General features: G+C 41.3%; 2 protein-coding genes across 3 annotated transcripts in view; both read left to right on the top strand.

Moving 5' to 3' along the window:
* LOC140381215 (multiple epidermal growth factor-like domains protein 11) overlaps positions 1-12,607 on the top strand; it is a 156,792-nt gene that overhangs the window by 62,114 nt on the left and 82,071 nt on the right. For both annotated transcript variants that reach the window (XM_072465242.1, XM_072465243.1), the window contains exon 5: positions 4,827-4,919. In XM_072465242.1, the coding sequence (XP_072321343.1) occupies positions 4,827-4,919 (93 nt within the window). The remainder of the gene's footprint in view (positions 1-4,826; positions 4,920-12,607) is intronic.
* dapk2a (death-associated protein kinase 2a) overlaps positions 1-12,607 on the top strand; it is a 216,914-nt gene that overhangs the window by 60,843 nt on the left and 143,464 nt on the right. The gene's annotated exons all lie outside the window — the stretch shown is intronic.

The following is a 12,607-nucleotide window of genomic DNA, read 5'->3' on the forward strand; positions in this document are numbered from 1 at the left end:
GCGGCTGCAGGTGAGCGATAGGTGCGTTTTATGAATGATTCGTGGCAGGACAAATGATTTATCCACGCCACGAGGAAATCTGATAAAAAATTTGCCGAAACAAATCGTCCATACCACCTTTAATGTTTCAAGCTTTCCATAAACAATGTTCTGACTTTTCTGTATTACTAAATATTATTACTGTATAAGGCATTTTTAAAGGTTTACCACATTTATCTTATGTTGTTTTACAGTCTTAAAGTCTTCAGTCAATGGAAGCTTCCTCCATTCAAATACATATTTTACGACTTACAGGCGCATTATCTCCATGAAGATAAGCATGTGACGTCATCAGGTTACCGATCAGATCTATGGAGATTGAAAGAATGTGTGTTTTTCACATGAGCATAAAGGCCGTGGCTGGAGAGCCGCGGCGCGGTCAAATGGCCGCGCAGTTTCAGGGACCGCGGCATTTCCCTTATAGCCCGTTATAGCCTCATGGCTAACCCTAACCCTAACCTTAACCCTAACCCTAACCCTAACCTTAACCCTAACCTTAACCCTAACCCTAACCCTAACCCTAACCCTAACCCTAACCTTAACCTTAACCTTAACCTTAACCTTAACCCTAACCCTAACCCTAACCCTAACCCTAACCCTAACCTTAACCTTAACCTGGCGCGGTCTAAAACGGCTCTAAAACGCGGTCAAATAGCGCAGCAGTCTCAGGAGCCGCGGCCGGCACAAAAATAACATGGCAGTTTCGCCGCGGCTCTGCAGACACTCCCGAGCATAAAATGGAGTTCAACAGTGACCACATTCCCACAGGCTTTCAGAGAAAAAATAAACATATTAGAACTTTGAAAGCTTGCTGGAGTAATCACCTATGTGGTAATTACAATCATTTTATATAAACCTGTGTCTGGAATGTTATAAATTGTAACGATTTGTGCATTTGGCAAGGGCAGTGTAAATTAATTTATCAACCTATAAGCCTATACAGCCAAAATTTAAGTTTAAAGAGTGTTTGGTTATCTTTGGCTGCACAAAACTTTTTTTTAAAGATCTTTGGGGGACGAATGTGGGCGGGGACTGCTCCATCAGTGCTCGACAGATAAGTATGATGTCATACTGTGGATCATTCAAGCAGTTTGGGTATTAACCTTCCCTTGGTCGTAGTTCAGGGGTGGGCAAACTACGGCGCGCGGGCCACATCTATATATATATATATTGCTTTTTTTTTTCCTTTTTTGCTCTCAGGCATCTTTCTGTCTTTTTGCACTTGTATCCTTAATAAATATGATGTGAAATTAATTAAATAATAGATTCAATAGCCTATATTTGACAGAAAATATATAAGTGATATTTGATTTGATATTTAATTTATTTTATTTTTTTTCACACCAATGATCGCGGGCCGGCCCTCCGCTACTTGCCTGGATTCGAATATGGCCCTCGGAGGAAAATAATTGCACACCCCTGTCCTAGTTTAACAGGTCGGACGACTCATTAAACCAAAATGCAGTTAAAGGTGCAATGGACGATTTTTTCGTCGATTTGAGCACGCAGGTGGACGTGCACATGCCACTCCCCCGTGTGGACTGATACAACACACACGTGCGTTTGTTTATTAGCGCGACGGAGCGCATCGAATTGCTCGTCTCCCGTAGATTTCCGTCTTCTTCTGAGTCAGCTCGAACAGTCTTTCTCCGTCTTCATTTTGTCCCGTACACTGAGGGAACTATATTATGATAGATCAATGGACTTAGACACGCAGAACCGTGCTGCTCTCGGGGGACGAGCCACACGCGGCTGCAGGTGAGTGGTAGGTGTGTTTTATGATTGATACGTGGCAGGACTAATCAGCAGTCCACGCCACGAGGAAATAAGACTCAGATTTGGGCCAAAAAAATCGTCCATTCAACCTTTAAGATAAATTTATTTTGACTTTTGCTAAAAAATATTTTAAAAATGTCATCACAGAATAGCACATTTCTCAGGTTTATAATTTCACTTCCTGTTTATAATCACACTAGGAAATTACACTGGGCAAAAACTTAATAAATGACCAATACAATACAAGAGCGACTTGTATAGTGTAATAACATTTTTCAAGATTTTTCAACGTTTTCTCCACAAATACTTTCTCATTTATATGGACAACAGGTGTAAATACATCTATTAAACTTAAAATTATAAAATGGTAAACACCTGTCACATTAAATTCAAATGTAGGCTTGGTTTGGTCCTGTTCTAGTCCTGGTTTAGCCCTGGTCACGCTCAGGTTTAGTCACAGTCAAGTCCAAATTTGGATGTGTTGATTGTGAACGCAGCCTAAATGTGACCCATTCACTTATCCCTAACGGCAACTTCTGGATCTTCTTTCTCGTCTTTTCGTCTTCTTCTTTTTTTGTCCTAAAGTGCGAGGAACTTGAAACCTCCGCCGTCAGCACTTGTGTTTGTGCTGAGTGTAGCCTAAAGCCCGGTTCATTTTGAGGAGCTAAAAAACCTCAGGAGCTGAACTCAAGCGCTGTTTGCACAACGCGGCCCGGATACAGGAACTTGGCACCGAACACACATTTGTTTACGCAACAGTGGGCCGCAATGAGCCTCTGATCGGTCCTCACGTCAGACGGGGATTGTACGATGGTACACGTTCAATATTTGAAGTCTGCAGCGACAAAGTACAAAGAAAACATACACAACTTATAATCAGACGTGCTTTACTTTGACTGTAAAGTGAACTGGGGCGGTTAAGTTCCAAGTCATGACTGTTCTGAGTTCCACAGACACAATAGCACGAATGGTTGACTTTGTTCTAATTCATAAAATACACATCAGGAAGCAAAAGTATTTTCCCGTCTGGGCAGCAACAAATTCAGGTCTTTTTGTGGGATTAGTCGATTAGTCAAGCGATGATTTCTAGTGTACATTGGTTAAAAGTCTCAAATAAATGTTGAAATATGGTGACCGATGACTTCTAGATTGAAAAAATATATGAATAAACTGTATTATTTATAAAAAGCACAAATTTAAAAAATAAACAAGCAAAGAAACAAAAACTTAAAATCCGTTGATATAATTGCTGCTGCTATAATTTAGAAACAAAAGTCTAATATCAAAAGTATCTCTGTCCTTTTTAAGAGACACAAAATACAGGACCATCTTCTTTGGACAGCTCAGACTTACACACAATCAAACTGCTTTTACCTGTATAATTTCACGCCGTCTCCTGCTATCGTGATGGAAAAAAGAGGAAAAATATATTACTATCAAACGGGGTGGGTTAGTTACGCTCCCCTCTGTCCCCCGCCCTTTTTGAGAGACACCAAATACATTACATGTGCACTTAAAACGTTGCAGTTTGAGTTCTGGGCACAAAAGGATGCGCTGATAATGACAAATCGTAGCTCTTTATAAAGACACGGCACCATTTGTTACAGCGCGATAGAGACAGAGTGTGACACGTCTGATTGTGGCGGCGACAGCATGAAATATTGCAGCCATATTTGGACCGTGTCAGGGGAAGTCTGCTGCTTATCGCTGACCGGAAACTCATATATTTATGCACGAACTGGCACTTGACGATTGTCCTCCGCTCATCTGACCCCTGCCACATTTTTACTGACCACCGGCACATTTTTATTGTCCCCTGGCACATTTTCACTTTATCAAATGGGGGGGTTGTAGATGAAATTGCCATCCACTAAGGGACATTGTTAGGTTTAAAGATCGTCTGCGTCATCAGAGATGATGCACAAAGCAATTTCATGTTATTCACCAACGAGATGTAAAGCTTTTTAGTTTGCCTTTGAGTGTCATTTGGTAAAACGTTTTTTAAAGACGTGTCATTTCACTTTTGTAAAAAAAAAAGGGTAAATGGTCACATTTATATAGCGCTTTTCTACCGTCAAGGCACTCAAAGCGCTTTACATCAAGGAACCAGTCACCCATTCACTCACACAATCACACACCAGTGCAAGTCGGATTAAGTCTCTTGCCGACAATGTTTCTCATGGCTCCTCATTGACTAAAGTCTAAAGAATAAAGTTGATGGCAGTAAATGCACCTTCACAGTTGGCTGCCAGCTGCCATTAAAAGCAACAACAACAATGTTTCTCAGTGTAACAATAAACTAAACATAAATTAATCACATTTTAACCTTTATTTGATTAAAACATGTATTTAAAAACGCACAATAAACAATAGAAATGAAGAAAGGTTTGATTGACAACTAAAATGGTCGTTATTTGTGGAAAAAAATACCCTGAAAAACACAGCTACATGAGTTCATCTCAGACCGTCCACCAGAAAAGTTACACAGAGCAGCTTTAATGTTGAATGTCAATGTGTGGACTAAACGAGTGAATAAATCAGGAGAAATTTGAAAGGTGTAACTGTGGAGTGATTGAATGCCACAGTCATCAGTCATTGGTTCAAACACTTATCACCATATATGGACTGGCACCATCCCACTCCAGCCTCCAGCAGCAAAGTCCAGCCCCTTTACGCCAGAGTTAAGGTCGGCAAGGAAACAACAACACCTTGGCCCCAACCCCTGGAAAAGGCTCCCGTTAATGCTTCCTCCGGGGGCAAAATCTGGCCCTATATGTGTGACCTGAAGTCCTTTTACATAATCGTAAAGTACAGAGCATATATACATTTTTGATAAAACATTCCCTTTAAGTTTAGGTTAATAATCATTTAATACCGTTTTTAGAAAATAAAAACTTCATGGCCATGAGAAGGTGTCAGATCCTTCATCAGTGCACCTTCTTTTATTGTGTGTAATATCTGTATTTAAAAGTGCATTTTTAATGAACCTGTTTGTGTCGGCTCTGTTCCAGCCCTCTGCACGGACGAATGCGCTCACGGCCGCTGCGTTTCTCCAGACACTTGTCAGTGTGAGCCGGGCTGGGGAGGACTCGACTGTTCCAGCGGTGAGAAGCACCACAACACAATTACACCTCTGTATGAACAAATAATCAAGTGTGCATTATCCACATTGTGTAGTGAGTCTCCACTCAGGGCTTCAATGTTAAACAAAATAAATACATGAGAAACATATCACTTACATATACATTTTTAGTGTCACGATTATTGTGAAACATCATAATTTTACGATTATTCACAATTTTTCCAACAGAAATCCCTTATTCTCTTTCAATCCCATTCATTCACATACATGTCTAATACATCACCATTTATATTGTCTTTGAACAGCTACTAAAGCTTCTAATATGGCCACAATGATTATTTTTTGGTTCGTACAAATATGTTGTGACCTGAACAATCACAAATATCAATTGACTGAATAATCGTGACAAACTTAACTTACATACTACGGCTGAACCCTTTTATCTAGCTAACTACAACCTCACAAGTTGACTCTTCATCAGAAAACAAAATGAGCTTTTTCTGTTTTTGGTGTTTGAGTGATATTGTCAGATTTGACATTTATGTTTTCAGAAATGGATCGTTTGTTCGTTCCCTATTGTTCTCTGCCCGCTTTTCCCACACAGCTGCTAAGTCCTCAATTAGCATTGGACTGGTTTAATTTCTCACGTGACCAAGGTTTGAGGATGTTGTTCAGAACATGTTAGGAGAGGTCTAAACTACAGGGTTAGCACATGTTGTAGTTTGTTTTTGGGATGTGGATTGAATGGGAAACACAACTTTTTCCTTCTTTTAAGACATTTCCTGGCAAACACAAATAATTCATGTCGCGTCCAAACGGAATATTAAATAAAGGATTTTTTGCCGATTTGAGAACCCAAGTGCAAAAATTCCCTTTTTTTTTAAAATGTGCATGCACGCACTCATCCCCCACCCTCCTGTTCTTTCCAAGATGCCGCCTACCATCAAATCTTGTGCTCAGCTGCTACACGTGCGTTTGTTCGTCTCCGCAGATTTTCGTCTCTTCCGAGCCTGCTCGAACACGGTCTTTCTCTGTCGTCCCTCAGCCATTTTTGTACTGTACACTGAAGGAACTCGCTGCTCGCATCGCTAAACACACACCGGCATATCAACCACGCATGCGCAGCCAGGGAAACGTGCTGCTATCCTGGGAACGAGGCTGCAGGTGTGCAGTAGCACGCAGGGAATGATTCACATGTGGCAGAACTACTCAGCTGTCCACGCCTCAAGGAAATGAGACTCAGATTGCGCTCCAAAAATCCTCTATTATTCCTCTAATGGAGGTTGTTGATCTGGCATGACACCTGAAAAGTAAACAAGTGGCGTTAGCCAACAGTTAGAATTCTTGGCTATTCATACAAATTTGGGCTGTTGTTTCACTTCATTTTTCTCTGTCTTTGTGTTTATGTTTGGTACACAATATATATATATATATATATATATATATATATATATATATATATATATATATATATATATATACCAAAGTCTGCATATTCTATTGTAGTTTTTCAGCAGTGGGTGACAAAGCAGCTCTTCTACATTGAAATGAAAGGATAGCTGCTGCCACCTGTTTCAATCTATGCTAAGCCTTAATAATTATAGCCTTTTCAAATACCTGGTTCACTAACATTTGTTTAGTTATTTACGCTGTGTGAGGTGAGAAGACCGAACAATTATATTGCAATAGAATTTCACCAATAAATGTGCAGATTAGCGATGACTTTACTGAGGCCACGAGCCACCGCAAGACACTTAATCCATACCGCTCGTCTCCTGCTCTGTTTTTATTGAGATGTAATAGTTGTTTACAGGGGCAGTGATAGTATATCTGAAACCATTTACCGTGTTATAACGATCAGACTGGCCTTTCAGATGGTCACGGAGTCAATGGACATATTCACTCTCCACTGAACACGTCTCGCTCCTGCAGTGTGGAGATTTGGTGGTAGTTTGCCTAACGAGTAGCGGCGGGTGATATATGTTGCAGTTGTTATTTTGGACATACTATGCATAAAATTAAAGCTAAAAAAGTATAGTTGTTTAAGAGATATGCAGAGAGAATATTTGTCTATCCTGCATTTCTGCACTTTTGTGGTTAATGTTATGGTCCATTCAGGTTTTGTGCGATACTCGAAACTCAACCAAGACATTAAAGGCGCAATGGATGATTTTTCGGCGATTTGAGCACGCAGGTGGAAGTGCACATGCGCACTCCCCCGTGTGGACTGATACAACACACACGTGCCTTTGTTTATTAGCGCAACGGAGCGCATCGCATCGCTCGTCTCCCGTAGATTTCTGTCCACTTCTGCGTCAGCTCGAACTGTCTTTCTCCGTCTTCATTTTGCCCCGTACACTGAGGGAACTATATTATGATAGATCCATGCGCTTAGGCACGCGGAAACGTGGGGACGAACCGCACGCGGCTGCAGGTGAGCGATAGGTGCGTTTTATGATTGATACTGTTGGTTCTAATTACTGAGAATAACAAGACAAGATTCTGGTCGTTACATTAAAAGTATTTATTCCCTACGATTACAAAACTAACAGATTAAAACGCATGTCATGTCCTTCAAGTTCCCATCAGACATCTGTGCTCCTCATCTGGGGGCTTCTCACACACAGGACAAAGAATATGAATATTCATAAGAAGATGGATCTTTTCTGGCACCTCTTGGTACCAGGCTCTACCTTCCAGGACATCCTAATATGGTCGTGAGATACGACCCTTGACCCAGACAGAGAAGCTGGGGGAGCAGAGACAGACACAAGCAGACACGTGTGTGTGTGTGTGTGTGTGTGTGTCCAGTCTGCAATAACAATGAAAGGTGTATTAATGCATTACAATATTTAATGCTTATTAATTCCTTCATTCCCTCTTTTGAACTCATTTCAAACTCATTTCAAATTAAGAGTTCACAATTGAATTAATGTGGTGGGAGCATATAGTCCCTTCAGTTCTTACTTTGTTGATTATTATTTTATAATGATTGTCTTTGTAATATATATAAAAAGTGGAATTTTGGTGTGAAGGTTCATAGCCAATCCAGTTCTACGTAAAATTCTCTAGGAGGTGTCCAGTTAGTCTAGTTGTATTGGAACTGAACCTAATCTTGCATATAATATACTGTCAGTCTGTGTTATATGTGTTTGATGTCTAATGATTTCCGATGCGTCCCAAAGAAGAATACCTATTCTACCTACAACTCTACATGCTATTAAAACAATGACTGCATAAACTAACCACATAAACCAACCTATAACCTCATAAACCAACCTCCCTCTCTTGGGCTGGGGAATACCCAGCCCACCTGAAAAAAGCAATGTAAGAGTGTGTGTCACCCTGGAGAGTGCACGTGTAAGAAGACCACCAGACCATCTCTAAGCCAGGGAGCTCAGAGATCTACCGAGTCCTAAAACCAGCACTCAAACGGAGTCTACAACACAGAAATGTTTAGCAAATAAATGTAAAAAGTTCAATTTAAAAGGAAATGTTCTTTAGAGAGTCTCTTGTGGCAGGGGTAATCTGAGATGTAGATGACGCCACAATTCTCCTTTATCCACCGGTTTCTCTGCGTGGGAGGTCCTGGCTTTGACAGTGAATGGACCAGACCAGCGAGGTTCAGTCCAAGATCTCCGGAGCACTTTCAGGAGAACCTTGCCGGGCAGAGGTTCAGCCGGAGCCGGGACCGCCTCCTTGTGGATCTGGGTGGAAAGACTAGATGCCCAAGGCATGTAATTGAGAAAACAGGAGATGTGTTAACATTAGGATATAGGTGCAGAAAAGATGTCCCATTCAACAGTTCAAATGGGGAGCGTCCCATTGCCCTGCACACGGCCTGTTTTACTGTAAGCAGAGCAAGGGGAAATAAATCAAGCCAATTCAAGTCAGTGACAACCATAATTTAGCTAAACATAATTGTAGTAAAAATTAAATAAAATATAAAAAAAAATAATTTTAGAGTGCCATTGAAGCGTTCAAATCTCCTTTGGGACTGGGGATGATAACACATGGCAACAACAGTGTGCAGATAAACATTCTTAAAATGGGAGCCTTTGTCAGATTCAAAGCTAGGATATGCTTTTGGCCAGTGGGAGAATAAGTCAATTATAGTCAAAAGGAAACATTTGCCACAAACTCTGTTACTTATGTTCATGATATAATTAGGGGGTGGCACCAGGGTGAGGCAAATTAATTGTAGTGGGGTTTAACATGTGACGGACTTGTCAGTTAAGGCAGCGTTTACAGCGGTCCAGTGAGAAGAACAGGCTTCCCTTTAGGACCCCGCCAGAGGCCAGTGTCACCTTGGTAACAGTGGTGGAGTCATTGTCAACGCTTAGGCTTTGACAGTGACTTCAGTAGATAATGTAGTGTGGAGAGCAGAAAGTTACTCACCATCCGACAGCGTTTGAGACGATATAACCCGCCGCTCTCCTGGCCAAGCAATCCGCGGCCTCAGTGCCCCTGGAAACAAAGTCCTGCCCTTCGGTGTGGGCAGGGCATATAACAAAAGCGATAGCTGAGGGCAACACAAGTGCATTATCTAACATTTTGATTAAATCTGGATGTCCGACTGGACCTTATTTAACTGTCCTGAAATAATTTCTTCACCATTCTGTCAGGTGAGTGACTATAACGCCCACAGCGTAAGCAAAGTCTGAGTAGATTGTCACCGGTTAGTCAGCGGAGTCCTCAAGAGTAAGCACAATATCCAAGATCTCTGCACGTTGTGCAGATGGGCAGTAAGAGAGTGTAGAAGAACACCAGTCAACAAAAGAATTCTCCAGCTTGAACAACAGCAGAGGCAGCAGACAGTCCCGCTTCCTGAAACAACAGCCATCAGTAAAGAAAACTATGTGTCAATCAGAGGTTTAAAAGAGAGGTCATATTGTGCCTTGGCCAAGGTCTTAGTAAGAGAAACACAGTCATGAGGAGAAGGTCAAGGTTGTCAGCCATGTTGACACCGTCCACAGAAAATGAAGTCCAGTCCAAAGTGGCAGTGTTCTTCATCCGTTTCTCACAAATAAGTGCACGCAACGAGGCAGTGAACAACGTATAGTCGGGTATGAACAGGCAGCTGTAGCCACAAAGGTTAAGAAAAGAGAGCATGTGTCCACAGTGATGGGTTTAAGATGGGTCTCAGAATCATGTTTTTATATTCAGGAGAAATACAATTACCTATACTAGACACTGTTCATCTTAAGAAGTTCACATATCTCCTACAGCATTGTAGCTTCTACTGAGAGATTTTAAAGTCGCACTTGTGAAGCCTTAGCAAGACATTTTTGGTGGCGGACAGACATGTTGAGACAGTGGGAGCAGCCAGCAGGAGATCATCCACATACTGCATCAGTATGACTCTCTGGCAGCTGAAAGATTGAAAGCACTTTCTTCAGCACCTGGTTAAAGATTCCAGGACTTAATTTAAACCCTAGGGGCCATCTAGTGTATTGCAATTTTGCACCCTTGTGGGTGAAAGCAAAAACATGTCGGACCCCAGGAGACAGTGAGATGCACGTATGAGAAGGTACAGTTCATTGATTTTCCTAAAGTCATGAGCAGGTCTAAATTTTGAATTTAGAGAGGTCCTTCTTAAGTACAGGTAGAATAGGAATGTTAACGTTAGATGATAATCGTTCCAGCACACAGGATGCCAATCAGTAACAAACGTTAGTCTTTTAGTCATTGGTCCTAAATCTTTCACCTGATGAGCCGGTGAGATAGCCAGGGACACGTGTGGCACGCTACCCTCAGACATTCTATACCAATCCAATTGTTCTTTGATCAGCTGACAATAAGCAGCTACACCTTCTTTTCCTACCAACATTTTATCAAATGCTATAGTTTTAGTATGTACAGAATTTTTTAACATAAAATTTAGATGAAATACTATACTGAAATACTTCATTTTTCGACCTGTCATGAAACAGAGTACAATGGAGGGAGTCCTGTGGTGCGTGGTAGGATGCCAGAGTGTCAATTCAGGGTGTCCATGCCTGATACTGTGCAGCCACGCCTTCTGTGATGTCGGTCAGGCGTGCCCAGTAATGCAACAATTAGTCCTTTATCAGAGCATAAAATAGTGGCTCCAGTCTTCATCAGGAGATTGCGTTCAAGCAGGTTCAATGTCAGTGTGCAGAGGTTAAGCCCATGGCAGAAATGAGTGAGTCCCAGAGAAACCAACCAAGGAGAGTGACAGTTCAAAGAGTTGGTTGAGGTGGAGGGGGAAGTTGATGGACGAGTGCGTGGCTCCGGTGTCCACCAGCATAGGTACAGATTGTCCCTCATGTGAGCCTATGCTCACATGGAGCATAGGCTCTGCTTGACATGGCTCCTCTGGACGCCCATAGTCTTTCTTGTCTTTGTGGCCAGTGTAAAACTGCCCACTGTGGGAGCCTCAGCATTTGGTTGTGCATCAGGTGGAGGCCTGTGCACAGTGGGTGCTCCTCCTCTTCCACGGTGAGGAGCTGGTTGTGGGCAGGCTCGCACCCAAAGGTCAGTGGATCCACAGTGATAGCATGTTCTTCCTTCCTTCTTTCTTCTTCTTCTTTTTTCTTCTTTCTTCTTCTTTCTTCTTCCTTCCTCCCGTTGTTGATCAGTCTGAAATCCTCGACCTCGACTTATTCCACCTTAGGTTCCTCCAAAGCCTCCTCTGAATCCTCCCTTAAAACATCAACCTTTCTTATTTACATTGTCTTTTAGATCTTTTACTTTTAAGTTGAATAACTGTTCCTGCAATTTCTGTGTCTCTGATTTGTTACCTTTTTCCTTGCTACGGTGTTGAGTCAAAGCGTGAACCACGTGTCTCCTGAACCAAGCGTTATCACCAGCCATGAGGTCAGAGTTCATATTCTTGGAGGCTAAGGACCATGTCCTTTTATTTTTTTACACTGCGCAAGTGTTTTATTCAACGTCTAGCCTTGACACAACAATCCGGGGTTTGGACCCAGGTTAATTCCACAACAAGTTCAATTTATCAATTTAGGCTGTATTTCAATAAAGTCACCTTTAACTTATTCGACATCTGTTATCCCACATTCAACATTCAACAACAGTAACATACTTTAGACAAGACAAAACATCACAACATTGCCACAATTGTAAAACAGCAGTGCAAAAATCAAACATCCCACATAGCAAACTATTAAAAAATAAAAACTATAAAATCAGCAAAAAATCAAAAATTAAAAAGTTCCTTTAAAATTTTCAAAAATGTTTCAGAAAAAGTAACTACAAAAAATCCCCTGACCCTATTTACGCGCCAGAAAATGTATTTTGGACATTTGATCGCATTCCTCGTGCATTCTTAATTTGTTGAGCTGAATACTGTTATAATAGTACTGTTAACCCAACAACAAGTAACATGTGCCCCCTCTGGTCTAAAACGACACTGCACTGGCGTGATCAGTACTGCTTCTTGTGGTAGTAGATTATTTTATTTAGAGACAAATCTGTCGATGTTATTGTCAGCCATCTGGTTAATAATTACTTAGAACTGCTCTGGTTATAGAATAGTCTAGTTTAGCCCTAGTTTAAAGCATGTTACCTGGTTTAAACCTCCCACCTAAAAAGCCAAATACGATCTTTGGTGGTATTTGGTGTGAAAACGTTTGTACTCTTGATACATTTACCTGGGTAACTTTTTAAAGAAATTGTACTTTTACAGCAGCATACCTTTCCTTCTTCTTGAGTAATATATTGTGCCGT

Source organism: Eucyclogobius newberryi, unplaced genomic scaffold, assembly GCF_026437365.1.
Source record: "Eucyclogobius newberryi isolate DKJ021-1_F unplaced genomic scaffold, fEucNew1.0.hap1 SCAF_5, whole genome shotgun sequence".
Classification (NCBI taxonomy): domain Eukaryota; kingdom Metazoa; phylum Chordata; class Actinopteri; order Gobiiformes; family Gobiidae; genus Eucyclogobius; species Eucyclogobius newberryi.